Source organism: Schistocerca nitens, chromosome 1 (assembly GCF_023898315.1).
Source record: "Schistocerca nitens isolate TAMUIC-IGC-003100 chromosome 1, iqSchNite1.1, whole genome shotgun sequence".
Lineage (NCBI taxonomy): Eukaryota > Metazoa > Arthropoda > Insecta > Orthoptera > Acrididae > Schistocerca > Schistocerca nitens.
Genome location: NC_064614.1, coordinates 429302514 through 429327609, shown reverse-complemented (window position 1 = coordinate 429327609; position 25096 = coordinate 429302514). Strand labels below are relative to the sequence as shown.

The 25096-nt window shown below is 38.9% G+C and overlaps 1 protein-coding gene across 1 annotated transcript in view; it reads left to right on the top strand.

The window, feature by feature from the left end:
- LOC126252118 (cilia- and flagella-associated protein 251-like) overlaps positions 1–25096 on the top strand; it is a 146439-nt gene that overhangs the window by 78221 nt on the left and 43122 nt on the right. The window contains exon 4 of the mRNA XM_049953020.1: positions 1885–2039. Within this exon, the coding sequence (XP_049808977.1) occupies positions 1885–2039 (155 nt within the window). The remainder of the gene's footprint in view (positions 1–1884; positions 2040–25096) is intronic.

The window sequence follows — 25096 nt, the reverse complement described above, 5'->3', positions numbered from 1 at the left end:
AGTAGGTTCGGTATATAATTCCCTTGGATTTCTGTGGCACCTCCTTGCTCCAAATAAGCCCCCTAATGCATTTGTAGAAATGCCCTGCTTTTCTGCACCTTTCATTTATTTCCATTGCGTTTCCCCCCTTACTTTCAATCATGCTTCCCAGGTACTTGAAGTTCTCTACCACTTGTAGTTTTTCCCCTCCACAAGTTATATCCACATTTGGCCTATTCTTCTTCCTTGTTGTGACAATTATTTCACTTTTCTTTGCAGAGAAATGCATTCCATATTGTGCTGCCGTTGCCTCCCATACATCTAACTGCTCTTGCACCTCATTAACAAATGTTGTAAAATGTGTATGAACACAGATGGGGAAGCAATAAATATCAGGCATGAAGGTCATCTGATATAAGCTGAAAAAACTGTTTGTAACATTCTTAACCAGGATTTTATCTCTTGAACGTAGTCACAGAGACACTCAGCAACCCAGTACACAACTACACGACAGACAAAGGCTTTGAATTTGAGGAAGTAAAAGGATGAAAGATAAGCATAATAATTCTACAACTAAAAAGCAAGTGGTTGGGATGTTCACTCCATATCACTAATTAAAAAGGCATCAAAGTTGTGGTTAAACCAGTTACATATCTCAATAATTGTTGTACCAGAGAGGGTATGTTTCCCAATGCACTGAAGAGGAGGGTTGTCAGACCAGTGCATAAAAAATGATTGATCCTTTTTTATTTAGTCATCTGACGATGCTCCTCAAAGGAACTTCCTAATTACCATTTAGTGACTTATGCCAATTGATATCGTGACAGGAGGATATAACATATTTTTCAACACATGAAACAACAGGATTGTCCAATACATAAACTGCAAACCAATACCACTGATTCCTACATCCAGTACATTTTCGAGTAAGCAAGACTTGCACGTGGTTAGTGATTTTTCCACAGAATAAAGTCTGCTGACAGAAACCCAACATGTATTTTGAGAAAATTTCTACATCACAACAGCTGTCTCAGTATTTTTGCACCTAATCTGTAGCTATCTAGAGGAAGGAAAGAATACTGTGGTCATATTTTTACATCTCACAAAAACTTTTGATCTGGTCAACCATGCTCTTGCCTTGCAGAAACTGAGAGCATGCAGTATCATACACTCATCTCTTGAACTCCTGACTGTGTACTGGTACCTAAAAACTGCAAACATTAAAAAAATACATTATCAAAATGGGTTGAGAAAAATCAACATTCATCTATGACTGAAACAGTAATGCAGGGTGTGCCACAGGAATCAATGCTGAGACCATTTTTTTTCTTATGTGTATAAATCATATTATATAGGCTGATAATTCCCATGTGATGACTTGTGCTGATTGGACCTCTCTTCTTATTGTGTATGACAATGGGGAGGATATAACAGACCACAGTCCATATAATAGTGGTTCAATCTGGTACAACAGATTGCCAGAATCCATAAGAGCACATCCTGGGATCCATTTCAAACAAATTAAAATCTTTTCTTGTAAATAAATACTGGTATTCACTGAAAGAATTCAAAGCTGTACATGTTGTCTATCAACCTTTTTAGATAAATATTGCATGTATTGCGACATTATACACAAATCGGTATGCTACTACACCTTTGTAAACTATGACATTTGCAAAAGTCATGTGATCAATACGTGCAAGAAGAAATGTAAATAATTAAATAAATAGTCATGTTTGTGATCTTAATTTGTTGTTAATATTTTAGACAAGAAATATAGAAGCATAGTTTTTTGGTATTCATATTCTGCTGTAATACCTACTTCTTTTGTGATTTGTGTGTACAAAGTCAATCACATTTCAGTTGCTGTAATGTTATGCTTAGTTCTCTTATTTGCTTTTACAGTGTTCCTATTCTTACACTCTTTGACCCTCATGGTGAATATGGAAGTAGAGTTGTAGCACTGAGCCACAATGCAAAATATCTAGTAAGTGTTGGTGGTGACCCAGAGCAAACACTTGCATTTTGGGTATGGACATATGGCAGTGAGTATCCTGAAGGTATGTTGGAAAATATTTACTAAAACAATTGTGCTTGACATACTAATTAGACTTGGTAGCTACTTCTTGCAGAAGATGTGCTTTGTTGTGCCCTATGGTTTTCACTGTTTTCAGAGGGAGACACTAACACGGCAATGTTCATCTGTGGCACAATAATGTAGAAGGTGTCACAAAACCTACTAAGAGAAAACTCCTTATATTTTGTATATTTATGTACAAATAAAAGCTGACTTCTTGTATTTCCATCATGTTTGAGTAGAATCACTTGTATTCGTGGAGGATGCTGTAGTATACAGGGAAGTTGCAGCATTAGAAAATTGTAGCGAAATGCAGGAAGATCTGCAGCGGATAGGCACTTGGTGCAGGGAGTGGCAACTGTCCCTTAACATAGACAAATGTAATGTATTGCGAATACATAGAAAGAAGGACCCTTTATTGTATTGTAAAGAGCATAACCCAAATTTTAAAAAAAATCATGACTCAAAATCCCAAGTACCTTCAAGGGAACAGTAAATTTCATGTACAGTTTTTCTCTTGTCATAACAGTGGTACCAAAGGTACCTCATGTAATTGCTCCCCAGTGGATACCATCTCCTCCACAAGAAGTGCAAGATATATCTATCTGTGAGGACATGTCAGTGGTAGGAATATACGCACAAGTGAGAATTCAGCTTTTTACAGCCAACCACTAACCAACAAGTCTGAAACAGGAATCAAATCAGTAAGATACACCTCACCTGTTGGCTAATCTGCTGTTTCCTGTGTTGAGGGGAGGCAAATATAAATGGATAGCAGCTTGTTAATTGTTGGCTGTTCAGGTGTATGGCAAATAATGGTAACTCTTAAGAAAATGGCAGTAAGGGATGGGAAGGATCACCTTACGCAATCAATGTATATCCTGCCATAAGGGTGGCCATAGCCAACAACAAGCCTGTACCCCCTCTGCAACACTCAGGGAAAGGAAAGAAATGTAGTGCAGTCAGATTTTTCCTTTCAAGAAAATGACGGATTTCTAGCAATGTTGGAACTGGCTCCTTTGTGTGGCTAGTTACAAGAAGTCACCATTTGTCTTCCAGGATATTAAAAATTTTTCATACCTCCAGATCTGCCCCTCGCCCTCCTACCACACAAACTGTCCTATGGATGACCTTGCTGTGCGGTCCTATTTCAACATGTTGAACAGGCTGTTCTGGCAACCATTGAGGGAACAATGTGCAAAAAACTGCAGATTGTGTTAAAACAAGTGACATTTGTTGTAAGGTCTCTGCATTCACACTTTGTTCATTCCAGTTTTTGGCAGATAAAGTTGAGAAGAGCATCCTTCTTATGGGGTATTAAAGAAGCTCACAATCTACAACATTTGTCATTGCCCCCCTAACTGATGAAGACTCCCTGTCCCAGAGGTGAGTGAAAGGCTTGAACCACAGGCTTTAAGGATTACGTGGTATGTGACACTGTGAATTCCTGGACGTGCACCACAGGTTTGGGAAATGTAGGACGCCCTAAATGTGTCAGGTCTGTACTACAACTTAAGAGACTCACACCCAGGTAACTGAGAGTATGTTTTCCACTCAAGGAGTTTCTAGATAAGGTGACTCTCCATACAGTCCCGGTAACGTTTGCTACAGAAGACCCCAATTTACTAGTATGGGATCCAAAGAAATCCTCCCATTCCAACCCTCGCCAACAGATGAGGCTTTTTAAAATCATAGGGATCAACTGCAAAAGTATTCACAACAAAGTAGCAGAGTCTGAAGCACTCATAAAAAAACAGTGGATTTCACATAATACTACACTGCTGGCCACCGTAAATGCAACACCCTGAAGGAAACATCCGAATCAAGTGAAATTTACACCATGGGTTTGCAGCGATGAGATATGCAACTGATTAGAAATTCAGCGCAGATGCACATCACGCGCGCCTGTGGCGCCACCTCATAGCACCATTTAAGGCTTGGCGATTTCGACGAGTGTACGTTCGGCACGTGTGTTTACCTTGTGGTTGTTTCACAAGACGATCAGTTATGCCTCGTAGACAACAGCGAACATCGTTTGATCAAGTATCCGAGTTCGACAGAGGAAGGATAGTGGCTTACCGAGATTGTGGATTATCATACAGAGAAATCGCTAGTCGTGTTGGACGAAACCAAACAACTGTAATGCGGATATGTGACCGTTGGATGCAGGAGGGTACGACGGACCGACGTGGTCGATCGCATTCACCTCGATGCACCACTGCACGTGCTGATAGGCAAATTGTGCGCATGGCAGTGACGGATCGCTCAGTGACATCCCGAACCATAGCACAGCACATTGCGTCTGTAACGCATCATCCAGTGTCTGCGCGTACCATTCGACGCCGTTTACAGCAGAGTGGTCTGTCCGCAAGATGTCCATTGCTTCGTCTACCATTGACGCAGAACCACAGACGTCTCCGTCGCCAATGGTGTGATGACAGACGGATGTGGACGGCAGAATGGAATGACGTTGTTTTTACTGACGAGGCACGCTTCTGTCTGCAGCACCACGATGGTCGGATTCGAGTGTGGAGACACCGTGGAGAGAGGATGCTGGACAGCTGCATTATGCACCGCCACACTGGTCTTGCACCGGGTATTATGGTATGGGTCGGTATTGGATATTACTCTCGCACGCCTCTAGTACGCATTGCCGGTACTTTAAATAGCCGGCACTACATATCCGAGGTGCTGGAGCCAGTTGTCCTTCCTTACCTTCAGGGCTCGGCCACAGCCATATTTCAACAGGATAATGCGCGACCACACGTGGCACGCATTGTCCAATGGTTCTTCGTCAATAACCAGATTGAATTGCTTCCCTGGTCAGCTCGCTCTCCGGATCTTTCGCCGATAGAAAACATGTGGTCCATGGTTGCTCAACGAGTGACCCAGATTACATCCCCAGCTGCCACACCAGATGATCTTTGGCAACGTGTGGAAGCTGCTTGGGCTGCTGTACCCCAGGAACACATCCAACGTCTCTTTGACTCAATGTGGAGACGTGTGGCAGCGGTGATCTCCAACAATGGCGGCTACTCTGGCTACTGATTCTGGCAGGAACCACATGTCACAGACGTCTGTAAACGTAGTCATTTGATACTTGGTCAACATGTTATCTACAACATAAATTTTGTTGTGCTACCTCTTGTCTTTCTTGGTGTTGCATTTACGGTGGCCAGCAGTGTACATACAGAAAGCTGATTAAGACCCAAAATTGATAGCAGCAAGATTTTTGGGGTAAATCTAAGTGTATATGAAAAAGATAGACTAATGAAAAATGGAGATGGTGTGTTTATTGCATACTACAAGAAACTCTAATCTAACAAGACACAATTGAAGGTGGATACAAGATTATTGGATGGGACACAATTCAAGGGTGAACATAAACACATAACTGAATATTTCTGTTGAGCAACAGACTGACCCTCAAATGTAACCAAAAATTGTAGAGGAAACCTCAGTTTGTAGGCGTATATTCACCAGTGAAACTGTCATCACTGGTGGAGACATCCTTCATCCAACAATGAACTGGTATAATTACAGTTTTTTAAGTGGTCAGTACAAAAACATCTTGTGAACCTATGTTAAGTCCCATATCTGAAAACTAGCTAGAGCAGATAGTGCAGAAGCGCAGCATGATGAAAATGTATTGGATCTGACCTCAGAGGGCCACATTTAAACTGGTGTCAGTTACCATGAGGTTTTAGGAGCAGCAATGGGCACTAAACTATAAAGGGAAACTAAAAGAAGTAGAAACATTTATACATTCAGCAAAGTAGGTAACAAGAACAAGCATCATACTGCAACAAGGAACTTGAAACATTCAGTTCTGAGCAGGAGCTTGTTAGAGGAATTATCACTGGACATACAGGGTGTCTCAAAAAGGCATGTTATAACCTCAATGTGTTACAGCACCCAAACTAATTAAGATATTCACATCACATTTGGTTTACATGACAACCAAAAAAATTTTTGTTTGTGTGTGTTACAGATTGTTGTGAGTCAAGCAAAATCACAATGATTCAAAAAAGGGTTAGTGTTGGACTGGCATATTCAGACCAAACTAGACAAGCAACTGCAATGCCTCAGCCTCCTAGGTCTTGATTTATTCAATGATGTAAAAATTTTGTGTAGTAGTGTGAAGCCGAACACAGTGTGAATATCTTAATTAGTTTGGATGTCATATGTGGTGACAGTGGATCAGTGCGTGTCACAAAATGTAATTGTATGATCCAAAAAGCACCTCCTTGAACCTCAGCTGGGCTAGAAATGACCATGTTCAACTACTTGGACTGAAACTGCTCCAATCCTTCTCCCCTAAAGTTACCTTGGCCGAAATTTTAAGTTAACTGGAAACTGGAACACTCTACTTTTCTTCAATTTGGCTGAACGTTACATTCACACATGAGTAATTACCCAAAACTGTAACATTACAAATGATCACCAATTGGCCCCAAATTGAACAGATTACCACTGACAAAATGTTCTTGAAAACAACTTGAACAACTCATGATGTGTTTCTACCTACTAATGCAAGTGCGATTGATGAGGTAGAGTATAAAATTCATTGGCTGAGCAAAATAATTCATATGAGATTAAATGTTTAACAACAAAATATGCAAATATAGGTAAACACATACAAACTACATGAAAAGAAATTGAAAGTCTTTAACTCTTATCTCATTAGTAATCGTAACTATTGCTTGCAAAAATGACTGTGTCAGAAATTTACTGGTTTGTAAAGTTATTACAGTTATGAAAAGAAATAATTACATGAAAGAAACCAACCTTTAACTGCTGTTCTGAATGTTATTGAATGTAATGGTGAATAATATTACATGGAAAATCCAGGATGGAAAGTAACAGTATTGTGAAGAGGAAAGTTGCCACACACCATATTGTGGAGATGTCAAGTTGCAGATAGGCACAACAAAAAGACTGTCACAAATATAGCTTTCGGCCAGTAAGGCCTTCATCAAAATTAGGTGTGAATACACACATACACACACATGCAAATGCAACTCACACACACACATGACTGCAGTTTCAGGCACCCAAGTATGAGTGTGGCCTCAGCTGCCTGAGACTGCAGTCATGTGTGTGTGAGTTGTGTTTGTGTGAGTGTGTATGTATGTGGTCATGTCTAATTTTGACGAAGGTCTTTCTGGCCCAAAGCTACATTTATGAGAGTATTTTTGTTGTGCCTGTTTGCGACTTGCCATCTCCGCTATATGGTGAGAGGCAATTTTCCTGTACACAACACTGTTGAATAATATTACAATATGCAATTTACAATTATGCAAAATGAATGGCCAAGAAAAGTTATTGTTGTTTCTATATGAAGAGTTTTTACATCATTGATTAGAATGATGTACATTAAGGTTTCTCTTTGTCAATATTCCTTCAAAACAGTTTCCACTTACTTGATGTTGCCAGTGAGTTGTCGATGTCCGTGTCGTTAGTCCATGATCCTTGAGGATGTGATTCAGTAATTGATGTTGTCTTGCTGATATCCTTGATCATAAGTGCCAGTTGTGAATGTAACAGGTATGCTCAGTGCTTGCAGAATTAGCTCCAATCTTTGTACCTGCATAAAACAACAAGAATAAAACATGCTTCTTTCCATTAAAGTGTGTCGTATCCTGACATCATAATAGTTCCCAGAATGAGATTTTCACTCTGCAGCGGAGTGTGCGCTGATATGAAACTTCCTGGCAGAGTTCGAGTCACGGTCGGGCACACAGTTTTAATCTGCCAGGAAGTTTCATCATAATAGTTGTTATACACTTTAGCTGCAATTTTCAAATTTATGGAATGCAATTGTGGTGTGGCACTTTTCATAATATGTCCATCCATGCTATGACAGTGAATCAAGTTGATGGTATTGTAAATCATTAATCTTTGGTTTAAACAGAGAATTAAGTGTCTGTGCCATTGTTGACACAACCACTTCAATCTTGCTGTGGTCAGCACACCATTCATTAGTAGTTAAAAGTTCTTTGTATCAATATATAACAGTAAAATGTGTTACCATGTTTTCTTAGGTAGGATCTTATCCATCCCCAGCATTAGAGTTGACCCTGAAAAGATAAGAGCAATTAAGGGATATAGATCTCTGAGGAATCATAGACAGTTAAAGTCTTCTGGGTTTGTCTAATTTTTTTGTTATACAAATTTTGCTTCTGGACAAGTGTTCAATAACCCATGTTTGAACAGGTTGTTAAGTCCTAATGTAGCTATTTTGTTTGGAAAGCTGAGTGTCAAAAAGCTTTTAATCATTTTAAGGAGGATTTGAATGAGGTCAGAATGTTATACCATCCTCACCTTAGTCGACCTTTCTGTCTAGGAACTGACTCTAGTGTATACAGTAATGAAGTACAATTGTTTCAAAATTTTGGGAATTATGAAAAGGAAGACCATAGGAAAACAGTCTTTGCAAACAGATCACTTACTAGCTACTGTATAAATTACAGTGATTGATCATTAAGCTTTGGTGATAATTTGGAGATACAAAAAGTTCAGAGATAGTCCATGATGAATCAAAACTAACATTTACATTGCTCATCAAGCACTTATATTTTTGCAAGAAACTTAGACTAATGTATTCACAGTTGAGAAGGCAAACAGTGTTTATGCAAAAATTTGAATTAGAAATCAAGTATGTCAAAAGTACACAGAACAAAGTAGCAGGTGAATTATCCAGACAACCACTGGGAGAAAAAAGGTAGGACAAGATGTAGATAGGATAATGTAAAACTATTTTATATAAAAGGAGTTCAGGGAGAGAAAAAAACAGGAATAATTTGCAAATACTTGAGAAAGCATCAGAATGATGGTGAGATAAGGAGGACAATAAAAAGGGAAATAGATAAGCCAAATAGCAACAATAAACTGTTGAAATACTACAAGATACATGATATAGTTTTGTTCAGTCGATCTAATGAAAATTCAGAAGATTGAAAGGTGTATTGGCTGAGTGAATACATAGATGATATAATTGTTTGTATACATTTGTGTTTTGGACATGTAGTTGCTAAGAAATATATACAAAAACTAAGAGAGTGTGTAGTTCTTGAAAACATGGTAAGGAGGGTAAGTACCCATTTTAAACCTGTGACAAGTGTCAGAGAACCAAGGTTACTAATCAAACTTGTAGGCTTCCCATGCAAAGTGTTAAACTACATGATTTGATTGAATTGTTGGCAGCCAATTTTTACAGTTCTTTGCAGAACATGAAGGGAGCTTTTCCCTATTTCACTGTAGTGTTGGAAGTATTCTCTAAATTTATGAAACTATATCCTTTGCATAAATCAACTGACAAAAGTGATTCAAACTAAATTAGAAAAGGACAATTTTGTGAAATTTGGCAAACCAAAAACCATACTTTCTTATAAAGGGCCACAGTTTGCATGTAAAAGATGGGGGGTAGATCTCACCCGCCATGGAGTAACAGTAATATAGACAGCAACATCTTATCCAGCTGGAAATCGTGCAGATGGAATATGAGGGAAATTGAATGGTTGTGCCACACATACTGCACCAGCATTCACAGCTCGTTGGGAGATGATGTTGAGAATATTGAAGATATAACAAGTATGTAAATCATGATGTAACAGGATTTATTCCTTATGAGATTATGAAGGGAGAGAGATCTTTGAATTTTGTAGAGGAAAAACTGGCTTTCTCCTTTAGAGATGAAAAGTCAAAGAAGAAATTTAGACTTAAGAACATAGTGGATTTGAAACTGTATAAGGGTAGAGTGACACAAACAAGGTGAATGCATAAGCTTGGGATCCACAAGGAAAAACGAATGAAGGTGTAGGGAGTGTATAATTTTATTTTTTGAAGTATAAGCAGAATCTCAATTTTTTTGAGTTTATGTGGCCAGTTAAGGCAGAGGATGTTTAATAGGTTTCATAGCATGATCAGTGTTAATTTAATAGTAGTCAATGTCTCTTAATTTGTTTACAACATGCAAATGGAGAAATAATGCTAGGAAACATAAACATAAAAGTATATAATTTTCAGTTGATTGCATAGGTTCGTAAAACGAAATAGGTTGAAAGACTGCTTGTGTCATGAAACAAAGTAACAACAATGATTTCTGTAACACTTTTTGCTACAGGAATAAGTATACAACAACAGGGACTTCATATGTCATGAGTCAAGAAATAAAAACCTACATAAAGGACTAAAAACAAAAATACTAAAAAGGTGATTATTTGGTGTTCTAAGCAAATTATCAATTTTATTACGTTTTGTAGTATGCCAATTAGAATAGATGAAACTAGTTCTTTGCAGACTGTGTCATGTTACTTCTATTATTGGTGGGATGATTTAGGAATTCAGGAGCGATGAAAAAATTATTCTTAAGTGTATCTCTTATGATGACAATTTGTATATGATGTTTGTTTAAGCTCAAAAGATGACAATAGTATTTTAAGTTTTTTCACTTACATGAATACATGCAGTACACAAACAACATACTTTATCTGTGTTTGATAAATCTTATTATGAGAGTGTCCGAGAGAGCAACACATTATAAAATGGGGGCCACATGGAAAGATAACACTATAGGGTGATATACAATCTTTTCCCCTTTCCTATATTTTCTTTTACTTCTTTCCTGCTTTCCTTTCATCATAAATTGAAAGGGTTATTTCAGAATGAGTTTTTTAAATTTAATTCTTGGTGTAATTATGTTTCTGTTTACGTAAAATAGTTGTTATGAATGTGATTGCCATTTCCAATTTTTCTGATGTTGTATACTTTCTTATTTGTTAACATGTTATTTGAATTTATTTTCTATGGACAGAGTAGCACGAAACTGTGATTTTGTATAAAACTGTATACTGATGAACTCAGAATCTCTAATAGTGTTATGTGATGTAAAGTCTGTTACAGATGTAGAAATACATTGATACATCAGTAGAGAAGGCATCAACAAAGAGTCAGCAGCAAGAAGAAGTGAGTGGAGGTGATTGTCGTACTATGCATGTACTGCAGCACACTGTGTTGATGCCGGTAAAAAATATCAGTGTTTGGACAGTGCTACATTTATGATCTCAGTGTATACTGCGATTAAAGAACTAGTGAGTATACTTTTCATATTGCCCATTTGCCAGAACTGTATTCTGACTCATTAAGCATAAAACTTTGATGTGCAGACCAGTCAGCTATGTGCACACTGTAAAGATACTATTTTTGGGTAGACAGCACACTCCATTTAGTGCATACCTTGAACTGTGGAATGATAGCTTGAAAAGCCTCTTCCAACAGGTTACAATACTCTTCCAATAGGTTATCCACATACATCATTATTTTGGAACTCGTCTCCAGTCCTAAAACTTGGGTTAGCGCTTGTATGACCAATGACACACTAATATCAACCCATACAGAACGGCAGTACATTGGTAACACTTTCCATTCACCAAAAAGGCAGTATACTTCCTAAAATCGTCTGCAAATGGTACTCACCAGTAAACACTTGTCAAATCAAGATTTGTCATATAATGCATCTTGTAGTATTTTTTTAGTATCTCATCCATATTCTCTGGGTGATCAGTCTCTCCACTCACTATTGTATTCAACATAGTAGCATCTATGACCACCCTGACATTATCATCCTATTTGCACACAATGATCAGTGTACTATTGTACTCATTCTTACTCTTCTTCTGTAACACAACACTTCATCATTCTCTTAATATTTTTTTACACTGCTTCTCTGAGTGAAAATGGTAAGGAAAAGGTTTTTTCCCAAAAAATTCCTGTGGTTTCACATCTAATGTACTCTTAAAGTTCTTAACTTCACCCATTTCATCATAGAACGTCTCTCTATTCACCCCTAAAACTTCTCTCAACTGCCCTTTCTGTTGCTCATTCAATCCTTCCACTTTCTCCAGTTGGTTCTTCAATTCTTTCATTATTCCTCCCTCATCTCCAATACAACCAAAGTCTAGATTCAGTTCTAAATGCTCAACATCAACACCTATTGGCATCAATTTTATTTTTAGGTGTCAAACTAAATTGTTATTATCCATTGCTGTACCATTGAAAGTTATTTCTGCTTCTGACCCTTCACTACCAGAACTGATAAAACTGTCTCCACAATTGACCTCTGCTTTTCATTCTATTAACCAATCCATCCTAAAATAATATCTATAATCAGACAAGGTATCACAAAAAAACTGTAGACCAGACTTATGCACCCAAAGTCAAACTCCAAAATACACTATTGGCCATTAAAATTGCTACACCAAGAAGAAATGCAGATGATAAACGGGTACTCATTGCACAAATATATTATATTAGAACTGATATGTGATTACATTTTCACCCAATTTGGGTGCATAGATCCTGAGAAATCAGTACCCAGAACAACCACTTCTGGCCATAATAACGGCCTTGATACCCCTGGACATTGAGTCAAACAGAGCTTGGATGGTGTGTACAGGTACAGCTGCCCATGCAGCTTTGACACGATACCACACTTTATCAAGAGTAGTGACTGGCGTATTGTGACGAGCCAGTTGCTCGGCCACCATTGACCAGACGTTTTCAGTTGGTGAGAGATCTGGAGAATGTGCTGGCCAGGGCAGCAGCCGAACATTTTCTGTATCCAGAAAGGCCCGTACAGGACCTGCAACATGAGGTCGTGCATTATCCTGCTGAAATGTAGGGTTTCGCAGGGATTGAATGAAGGGTAGAGCCAAAGGTCGTAACACATCTGAAATGTAACGTCCACTGTTCAAAGTGCCGTCAATGCGAACAAGAGGTGACCGAGACGTGTAACCAATGGCACCCCATACCATCACACCTGGTGATATGCCAGTATGGCGATGACGAATACATGCTTCCAATGTGCGTTCACTGCGATGTCGCCTAACACGGATGCGACCATCATGTTGCTGTAAACAGAACCTGGATTCATCCGAAAAAATGACGTTTTGCCATTCGTGCACCCTGGTTCATCATTTAGTACACCATCGCAGGCACTCCTGTGTGTGATGCAGCGTCAAGGGTAACTGCAGCCATGCAGCCATGGTCTCTGAGCTGATAGTCCATGCTGCTGCAAACGTCGTTGAACTGTTCGTGCAGATGGTTGTTGTCTTGCAAACGTCCTCATCCGTTGACTCAGGGATCGAGACATGGCTGCACAATCCGTTACATCCATCTGTCATCTTGACTGCTAGTGATACGAGGCTGTTGGGATCCAGCACGGCGTTCGGTATCACCCTCCTGAACCCACCAATTCCATATTCTGCTAACAGTCATTGGATCTCGACCAATGCAAGCTGCAGTGTCACGATACGATAAACCGCAATAGTGATAGGCTACAGTCCGACCTTTATCAAAGTCGGAAATGTGATGGTACTCATTTTTCCTCCTTCCATATTCTGCTAACAGTCATTGGATCTCGACCAATGCAAGCTGCAGTGTCACGATACGATAAACCGCAATAGTGATAGGCTACAATCCGACCTTTATCAAAGTCGGAAATGTGATGGTACTCATTTCTCCTCCTTACACGAGGTATCACAAGAATGTTTCACCAGGCAACACTGGTCAACTGCTGTTTATGTATGAGAAATCGGTTGTAAACTTTCCTCACATCAGTACGTTGTAGGTGTCGCTACAGGTGCCAACCTTGTGTGAATGCTCTGAACAGCTAATCATATGCATATCACAGCAACTTAAATTTTGCGTCTGTAACCAGTAGTGTAATGTGATGCTTAACAGCTTCATTCAGTTTACCCATAGCACCAACTATTATCATCTCTAATACTGACACATCCCTTATTCGTTATCATCCTTCATACAATTACAAAATTCTTCAGCAACTGCACTGATTTGACTACCACTGTCCAAAAGAGCTTTCTCTTCCTGACCATTCATTTTTATTCTTACAAACAGTTGTCCAGCTTTAATGTCATCAACCTCCTCTTCCTCATGTAACAAATCTCTCTTAATATTGTCACGTTCCCAATCTGTACAACCTAACTTCGAACTTACTCCTTCTCATGACGCTTTTTGAATTGTGCATAAACTTCTTTCCTCCTCATTAGAAGTTGCTATTTCCTTATTTTTTACCAGTGATGAAAATATTAACCTTCTTCTCCAGATTTGCATCTGTATCATTGTTCACAGGATTTACGGAAATCTCACCTCAAACTGTTTCAGATATGCGCCCTTCTCCTTCCCTATTATTTTCCTGCAAGCTACAATGTAACAGAAATTCATCTCTTGTGTCCTTTCTTCTTCTTCTTCTCCTCCTTTACAACTACTTTCATCACTATCTTCTTCTTCATTGTCAACACTTTCAATCTGTATCACTTCGTCTTCCTCTCTCTCACCTCCCGTCACCTCTTTGTACTTTTTAACTCCATTATACATTTGGGAAAACATTTACATACATGAACCCACTGGCTCTACATTACTTCTACAATTAATTTCAGGTGCAATCTCCTCAATTGCCAAATTCTCACTTCCACGTCTTCTACCACCATGATTAGTATTATCCATATTATATATTACTAAACTTCTTATCTCATCGTGGCAACTTGTAACATTGGTAGGCCCAAGTGTTTGACCTGCCCCAGCATGGTCCCTCATTGTTGTGGGGTACCGTTTCCCATCTGAAATTCTACTCTGCTATCAGGACCTCTACTCTCAGCCCTGGAACTGATTTGACTTCGTCCTCCTCTACCTCTCACATTTACTTGGTTTGCTGTGTTAGTTTGACTTTGGTTCTCATGGTACCACTCAGAGACTCTCTTTTCATGAAACAAATAATTTGTTTGCTATCTGTCTACATCCATCATTCTATTCAAATATTTTTATTATGCTCTATCAGTTAACATATTTTATTGGGAGGTGACTTCTATATTAGCATCTCTGCAGTATTCCTATCACCCCAAGTACTGTACAAATGTTTCACAGTATTCTTGCATACTCACCCTGTTTCTCCTATCATAACACAGAGCTCTCTTAAAATCTTCTATAACATCACTTTGTTTCTCTTAGAACCAGAAAAGCTGACTCAAATTGCTCAAAAGTTTCACGTTTGTCAGGCACGTCTGGTTCCCGATCCAAACTTACTCCTTTTAACCAAGCAAAGGCCCTCTTTAACTTATCTTTCTCTATACAGTTTACAGTAAACTGATTTCTCATATGAAGTATAAAAGAGAATGGATGTACATCCCTTTAGGATAAAAAAGTATGCTATTAAAACTACTGCCATCTCTCACATGTACTACCAAAGCTGAAGCAGCACCACTTCTACCTTGTACTGTTCTCTCCAAACTCCCTTCTGTACTCTCAGTCACATAAGTGGTCCTTTATAACGTCTTCCATTTCCATCTAAGTCTTTTGGCTATGTTCCTGTAAAACTTGATCGCAGTAATCCTTCACTTCTATTTCTCTTTGTTCACACTTTTCAGCTTGGTTCCTACATTTGTATTCAAACATTCTACTTTTTCCTTTGTAAAAATCTCAAATTTATTTTGTTTTTCATTTAACTGAAATTATGTTTCTTTAAATGTCTCTTGAACATAATTTTATTTATTTATCTAAAAACAAAGATGATGTGACTTACCAAATGAAAGTGCTGGCAGGTCGACAGACACACAAACAAACACAAACATACACACAGAATTCAAGCTTTCGCAACAAACTGTTGCCTCATCAGGAAAGAGGGAAGGAGAGGGAAAGATGAAAGGATGTGGGTTTTAAGGGAGAGGGTAAGGAGTCATTCCAATCCCGGGAGCAGAAAGACTTACCTTAGGGGGAAAAAAGGACGGGTATACACTCGCACACACACACATATCCATCCACACATATACAGACACAAGCAGACATATTTATTTATTTATATACAGGTCAAATTCCATAGGACCAAATTGAGGAGCAAATCTCCAAGGTCATGGAATGTGTCATACATGTAATTGCTACATAAAAGTAATAACAGATAAAAATAAAATGCTTATGAACCCGAAAAAAGTCAGTCCATAAGTTTAAGTAAACAAAATCAACAATAGAATAAGAATCAGCTTAATTTTTCAAGGAACTCCTCGACAGAATAGAAGGAGTGACCCACTAGGAAACTCTTCAGTTTCGATTTGAAAGCACGTAGATTACTGCTGAGATTTTTGAATTTGAGTGGTAGCTTATTTTGAAAATGGATGCAGCAGTATACTGCACACCTTTCTGCACAAGAGTTGAGGAAGTCCTATCGCAGGTTTGATTTCTGCTGAGTATTAACTGAATGAAAGCTGCTTATTCTAGGGAATAAGCTAATATTGTTAACAAGAGAACATACACACAAAATTCAAGCTTTCGCAACAAACGGTTGCTTCATCAGGAAAGAGGGAAGGAGAGGGAAAGATGAAAGGATGTGGGTTTTAAGGGAGAAGGTAAGGAGTCATTCCAATCCCGGGAGCGGAAAGACTTACCTTAGGGGGAAAAAAGGACAGGTATACACTCGTACACACACACATATCCATCCGCACATACTCAGACACAAACAGACATTTGTAAAGGCAAAGAGTTACGTACATATATATATATATATATATATATATATATATATATATATATATATATATATATATATATATATATATATATATATCTCTAAAAACAAAGATGATGTGACTTACCAAACGAAAGCGCTGGCAGGTCGATAGACACACAAACAAACACAAACATACACACAAAATTCAAGCTTTCGCAACCAATGGTTGCTTCGTCAGGAAAGAGGGAAGAAGAGGGAAAGACGAAAGGATGTGGGTTTTAAGGGAGAGGGTAAGGAGTCATTCCAATCCTGGGAGCGGAAAGACTTACCTTAGGGGGAAAAAAGGACGGGTATACACATGCACACACACACACACACACACACACACACACACACACACACACACACACATCCATCCACACATATATATATTGAGAGGTCATTGTCTAAATATCCAGACTCGTGATCAGAGGACAGAGGTTGACAAGAGGTTCTTGGACTTACACCACTTATTACCTGAACTGCCCATTCCTGAGCCAAAAATATCCTTTTAGAATGGGAAGAGTTACCCCAGAATATAATAACATATGACATAAGTGAATGAAAATAAACAAAGTAGACTAATTTTCATGTTGAATGATCACTCATTTCAGATACTGTTCAAATAGTAAAAATGACAGCATTAAGTCTGAATAATATCTTGAACATGGGCTTTCCACGACAGTTTACTATCTTTCTGAACACCTAGAAATTTTAACTGTTCAGTTTGACTAATTATATGCCCATTCTATGAAATTAAACGTCATTTTTTGTTGAATTGTGTGTTATAAACTGTAAATACTGAGTCTTACTGTGATTTAGCGTTAGTTTATTTTCTACAAGCCATGAACTTTGGTCATGAACTGCACTATTTCAAACCGACCCAATGTTGCACACAACATCCTTTACTACCAAGCTAGTGTCATCAGTAAACAGAAATGTTTTAGAGTTACCCATAATATTAGAGGGCTTATCATTTATATAAATAACGAGACTGGAATAGAAGGGAGAACCGATAGAGGTACTCAAAGTACCCTCCGCCACACACCATCAGGTGGCTTGCGGACTTTGGATGTAGCTATAGATGTAGAAGTGGCGCCAAAACTAATCTGTGGGGTGCCCCCCACTTGACCGTATTCCACTCAGACCCTACATCACAGCCATTCTCAACATTGTAAATAATGACCTTTCGCAGTCTGTTCCTAAAGTAAGAGGTGAACCAGTTGTGAGCTACTCCCCGTATTCCATAACGGTCCAACTTCTGGACCAATATTTTGTGATCAACACAATCAAACACCTTAGTTAAATTTAAAAAAATGCCTAGTGTTTGAAACCTTTTGTTTAACCCATCCAGTACCTCACAGAGAAAAGAGAATATAGCATTTTCAGTTGTTAAGCGACTTCTAAAGCCGAACTGTACATTTTATAGCAAATTGTGTGATATAAAATGTTCAATTATCCTTACATACACAGCCTTTTCAATAACTTAAGCAAACACTGATGGCTTAGAAATAGGTGTAAAATTGTCTACATTATCCCTTCCTCCCTTTTTATAAAGCGGCTTTACTACTGAGTGCCTTAATCATTCAGGAAACTGACCATTCCTAAAGGAAAAATTACAAATATGGCTAAATACAGGGCTCACATGTGCAGCACAGTACTTTGATTTTCTGCTAGGCACTCCATCATAACCATGAGAGTCCTTAGTATTCAGTTATTTAATTATTGACTTAATCTCCCCCTTATCTGTATCACAAAGGAGTATTTCAGACATCAAACCGAATGAGGTGGCTATCACACTGGACTCACATTCGGGAGGACAATGGTTCAATCCCACGTCCGGCCATCCTGATTTAGGTTTTCCATGATTTCCCTAAACCGCTCCAGGCAAATGCCGGGATGGTTCCTTTGAAAGGGCACGGCCGACTTCCTTCCCCATCCTTCCCTAATCCGATGAGGCCGATGACCTCGCTGTCTGGTCTCCTCCCCCAAACAATCCAACCCCCTCAGACATCAATCTTGGAAAGGCATTTGCCAAGAGAGTTATATGATTCCCTGTAGAAGTTAAATTTTTATATAATTCACCAGCAATGCTCGGAAAATGATTGTTAAATACTGTACATATACCTGATTTATCAGTAACAGAAATATTTTTACTGCGAACTGACTGTATTGTCGACCTTGTGCTGGTGACCAGACACTTCCTTCACAACTGACCATATGGTTTTAAGTTTATCCTGTGAATCAGCTACTCTATTTGCATACTACGTACTCTTTGCCTTCCTAATAACATTTTTAAGCACCTTACGATACTGTTTGTAATGGGCAACTGTAGCTCGATTGTGACTACTTCTAACAGTTTGATATAATTCCCTCGTTGTTCTACATGATACCCTTATCCCACTAGTCAGCCACTCAGGCTATTACTGCTAGTACTCCATTTAGAACATTCTAATAGAAAGCAGCTCTCAAAGAGCATGAGAAATGTGTTACGGGAAACATTATATTTATCATCAATGTTATCGCACTATAAACATCCTGCCACTCTTTTTTCTTGACAAGGTTTAAAAAACTCTCAATTGCTGTTGGATTAACTTTCCTATGTAGTTTGTAATTACATACACATTTGTTTGAGTACAAAAGCATTTTAATGTTAAAATTTGTGCATCATGGTGTGAAAGGTCATTCACACTTTTACTAACAGAATGCCTATCTAGTAATGAAGAATGAATAAAAATATTGTCTATGGCTGTGCTACTGTTCCCCTGCACCCTAGTTGGAAAAAACACAGTGTGCATCAGATCATAGAGTTTAGGAGATCTACCAACATCCTTTTTCTTGCACCATCATACACAAATAATCACCGGAACTTCAAGCGCTGATAGAAAGCTCCGAAGCTGAAATCGTTATAGGTACAGAAAGCTGGCTGAAGCCAGAGATAAATTCTGCCGAAATTTTTACAAAGGTACAGACGGTGTTTAGAAAGGATAGATTGCATGCAACCGGTGGTGGAGTGTTTGTCGCTGTTAGTAGTAGTTTATCCTGTAGTGAAGTAGAAGTGGATAGTTCCTGTGAATTATTATGGGTGGAGGTTACACTCAACAACCGAGCTAGGTTAATAATTGGCTCCTTTTACCGACCTCCCGACTCAGCAGCATTAGTGGCAGAACAACTGAGAGAAAATTTGGAATACATTTCACATAAATTTTCTCAGCATGTTATAGTCTTTGGTGGAGATTTCAATTTACCAGATATAGACTGGGACACTCAGATGTTTAGGATGGGTGGTAGGGACAGAGCATCGAGTGACATTATACTGAGTGCACTATCCGAAAATTACCTCGAGCAATTAAACAGAGAACCGACTCATGGAGACAACATCTTGGACCTACTGATAACAAACAGACCCGAACTTTTCGACTCTGTATGTGCAGAACAGGGAATCAGTGATCATAAGGCCGTTGCAGCATCCCTGAATATGGAAGTTAATAGGAATATAAAAAAAGGGAAGAAGGTTTATCTGTTTAGCAAGAGTAATAGAAGGCAGATTTCAGACTACCTAACAGATCAAAACGAAAATTTCTGTTCTGACACTGACAATGTTGAGTGTTTATGGAAAAAGTTCAAGGCAATCGTAAAATGCGTTTTAGACAGGTACGTGCCGAGTAAAACTGTGAGGGACGGGAAAAACCCACTGTGGTAGAACAACAAAGTTAGGAAACTACTGTGAAAGCAAAGAGAGCTTCACTCCAAGTTTAAACGCAACCAAAAACTCTCAGACAAACAGAAGCTAAACGATGTCAAAGTTAGCGTAAGGAGGGCTATGCGTGAAGCGTTCAGTGAATTCGGAAGTAAAATTCTATGTACCGACTTGACAGAAAATCCTAGGAAGTTCTGGTCTTACGTTAAATCAGTAAGTGGCTCGAAGCAGCATATCCAGACACTCCAGGATGATGATGGCATTGAAACAGAGGATGACACGCGTAAAGCTGAAATACTAAACACCTTTTTCCAAAGCTGTTTCACAGTGGAAGACCGTACAGCAGTTCCTTCTCTAAATCCTCGCACAAACGAAAAAATGGCTGACATCGAAATAATTGTCCAAGGAATAGAAAAGCAACTGGAATCACTCAACAGAGGAAAGTCCACTGGACCTGACAGGATACCAATTCGATTCTACACAGAGTACGCGAAAGAACTTGCCCCCCTTCTAACAGCCGTGTACCGCAAGTCTCTAGAGGAACGGAGGGTTCCAAATGATTGGAAAAGAGCACAGGTAGTCCCAGTCTTCAAGAAGGGTCGTCGAGCAGATGCGCAAAACTATAGACCTATATCTCTGACGTCGATCTGTTGTAGAATTTTAGAACATGTTTTTTGCTCGAGTATCATGTCGTTTTTGGAAACCCAGAATCTACTATGTAGGAATCAACATGGATCGTGTGAGACCCAACTCGCTTTATTTGTTCATGAGACCCAGAAAATATTAGATACAGGCTCCCAGGTAGATGCTATTTTTCTTGACTTCCGGAAGGCGTTCGATACAGTTCCGCACTGTCGCCTGATAAACAAAGTAAGAGCCTACGGAATATCAGACCAGCTGTGTGGCTGGATTGAAGAGTTTTTAGCAAACAGAACACAGCATGTTGTTATCAATGGAGAGACGTCTACAGACGTTAAAGTAACCTCTGGTGTGCCACAGGGGAGTGTTATGGGACCATTGCTTTTCAAAATATATATAAATAACCTAGTAGATAGTGTCGGAAGTTCCATGTGGCTTTTCGCGGATGATGCTGTAGTATACAGAGAAGTTGCAGCATTAGAAAATTGTAGCGAAATGCAGGAAGATCTGCAGCGGATAGGCACTTGGTGCAGGGAGTGGCAACTGTCCCTTAACATAGACAAATGTAATGTATTGCGAATACATAGAAAGAAGGATCCTTTATTGTATGATTATATGATAGCAGAACAAACACTGGTAGCAGTTACTTCTGTAAAATATCTGGAAGTATGCGTGCGGAACGATTTGAAGTGGAATGATCATATAAAATTAATTGTTGGTAAGGCGGGTACCAGGTTGAGATTCATTGGGAGAGTGCTTAGAAAATGTAGTCCATCAACAAAGGAGGTGGCTTACAAAACACTCGTTCGACCTATACTTGATTATTGCTCATCAGTGTGGGATCCGTACCAGATCGGGTTGACGGAGGAGGTAGAGAAGATCCAAAGAAGAGCGGCACGTTTCGTCACAGGGTTATTTGGTAACCATGATAGCGTTACGGAGATGTTTAATAAACTCAAGTGGCAGACTCTGCAAGAGAGGCGCTCTGCATCGCGGTGTAGCTTGCTCGCCAGGTTTCGAGAGGGTGCGTTTCTGGATGAGGTATCGAATATATTGCTTCCCCCTAATTATACCTCCCAAGGAGATCACAAATGTAAAATTAGAGAGATTAGAGCACGCACGGAGGCTTTCAGACAGTCGTTCTTCCCGCGAACCATACGCGACTGGAACAGGAAAGGGAGGTAATGACAGTGGCACGTAAAGTGCCCTCCGCCACACACCGTTGGGTGGCTTGCGGAGTATAAATGTAGATGTAGATATTGAAGTCGCCACATATAATTAATTTCTGGTACTTCCTACAAAGTGAATCAAGAGACCTCTCTAGCTTGAGCAGAAATGCCCTGAAGTCAGAATTGGGGGGACCTATAAACAACAACAACTAGAAGTTTAGTTTCAATAAATTCAACTGCCCCTGCACAACATTCAAATATCTATTCAGTGCAGTGCTTTGATAGGTCTATGGACTCAAATGGAATACTGTTTGTTACGTACATAGCCATTCCCTAACCATGAAAGGAACTCCTTGAAAAACAGCCAGCTAATCTGTATCCTGGTAAAGGAAGCCTCTGAATTGTCAAATTATTTAAGTGATGCTCCGACATACCAGTAATTTCAGAGTCAACATCTGTAAGCAGTTCACTAACTTTATCTCTAATATGTCGTATATTTTGATGAAATATGATAATTACTTCTCTACTTGTAAACATGACATCATCTGAAGGTGAGCCCTTAGTTAGAGGGACTTACTTTAAGCAGGTATACCCATCAGCTGACTTCAATCTAAAACAGGTGCAGCTCTAACACCAACTACTACAGGAATTTTTCTATGAGTGATCCTCCCACCATCCACTACACAGTCACCTATAAGCTTTGCCAGCCTCCCCTTCCCATACCTATTGAGATGCAGGCCATGCCTAGTGAAACCTGATCTGCTGATGGACCCAACTGGCACCACTGAAATGTGACCCATGTCCTCTGCCATCAGGGACCTCTCCAGCCCCATGTTAACGCGCCTAACAGCCACATTAAGATGAGGCTGATCATGGTGCTGAAACAGTTGCACGAAATGCACATCAGTGCCACCAGATTGAGTAGCTATCTTTACCAGGTCACTACCCACATCATATTCCCTGTCCCTATCAAGAATATTCCCTGCTCTACCCACTATCACTACCTGATCCTCGTTTGTAAAATTTATCAAAATCTATACTTACCTCCCACTTAAACTCAGGCATCAACCATCTCCTGCTGTAGATCCTTCAAGCTTTGTTTGTATTTTTGATCTAGCTCCTTTTTCTACGTATTCCATAGTAGGCTTTGTATCATTACCAACCGCTTGTTCACTTTACTATGTCTGGAAACTAGCTACCCTTTCGTCCTGTTTAATTATAATTTTGTAGACTCAGTGAAATGAAAAAAACTCCAAATTTCACACTTCAAATCAAAGATTAATAGATTTGGCAATACAGTAATAAAAAGACACTGTCCTGTCACTACATGATCGCCATATGTAGCAATAACAGATCAGAGAGTATCTCAAAATGTAATTGTATTATCTGAATTTATTAAAATCTTTACTTACCTCCCACTTAAACTCAAACATCATCTAACTCCCATTGAAGATCCTTCAAGTTTTGTTTGTATTTTTGATCTAGCTCCTTTTTTGACTCATCTGTGTTCAACAACTTGGACTGACATTCCTCCCATCCATCTCCCCTAAAGTTAATTTTAAAAAATTGGAACCAGGAATATTCCACTTTTCTTCACTATGGCTCAGCATAACATTCACACGTACAAATAATTACCCAAAAGCTATAACATTATGAATTACGAATGGTCACCCATTAGCCCCAAATCAAACAGATTACCACTGATAAATCATTCTCCTAAACAAACTGAACAGCTCATGACATGATTCTACCTACTAATGCAATGGCAGTTAATGCATAGCATGGAAAATTCAGTGCGCAATTCATTGGCAGAGCGCAATAACTCATATGACGTTAAATGCCGAACAACAAAACATGCAAATATAGGTAAACACTTACAGACTACATAAATAATGAAACATTGGCAATTAACAGCAAATGAAAAGAAACTGAAACTTTCAATCTTAATGAGGTATTAGTGGCTATTGTTTGCAAAAATGACTGTGTTGGAAATTAATAGATTTGTGAAGTTATTATGATACTGAAAGGAATAATTAAATGAATGAAATCAAGTGTTAACCAGTGATCTGAATGTTGTTGAATGTAAAACTGAATAGTATTACAATATGGCAGTTTACAGTAATGTAAAATGAATGGCCAAGAGAAGTTATTGTTGTTTCTGTATGAAACAAACAATGTAGTTTGTGGTGTCTCTTAGCCAACATTGCTTCAAAACAGTTTCCACTTACCCGATCCTGCCACCTAGTCACTGACATTCGCATCATTAGTCCATAATCCTTGATCATGTAATCCATAATCGGTGTTACTAGATGATCCCCTTGATATTGATTGCCAACAGTAAATATAACAGGTACGGTTGGTTTTTGCAGAATTAAGTCCAATCTAAGTATCTGCATACAACAACAAAAATAAATCATGCTTCTTTCATTAACATGTGATGTATCCTCACACCATAATGTTTGTTACACACTTTAGTTACACACTTTAGTTGCAATTCTCAAATTTATGGTATGCGATTGCTGCATGGCACTTTTCACAATATGTCTGTCTCCACTAAGAAAGTAAATCAAGTCAGTTGTACTGTAAATCATTAATCTGTGGTTTAAACAGACAAGTAAGTGCCTGTGCAATTGTCTACAAGATCAGCACACCATACATTCACAGTTTTATTCTTTGTATCGATATGTTGTTGTTGTTGCTGTTGTTGTGGTCTTCAGTCCTGAGACTGGTTTGATTCAGCCGTCCATGCTACTCTATCCTGTGCAAGCTTCTTCATCTCTCAGTACCTACTGCAGCCTACATCCTTCTGAATCTGCTTAGTGTATTCATCTCTTGGTCTCCCTCTACTATTTTTATCCTCCATGCTGCCCTCCAATACTAAATTAGTGATCCCTTGATGCCTCAGAACATGTCCTACCAACCGATCCCTTCTTCTAGTCAAGTTGTGCCACAAACTCCTCTTCTCCCCAATTCTATTC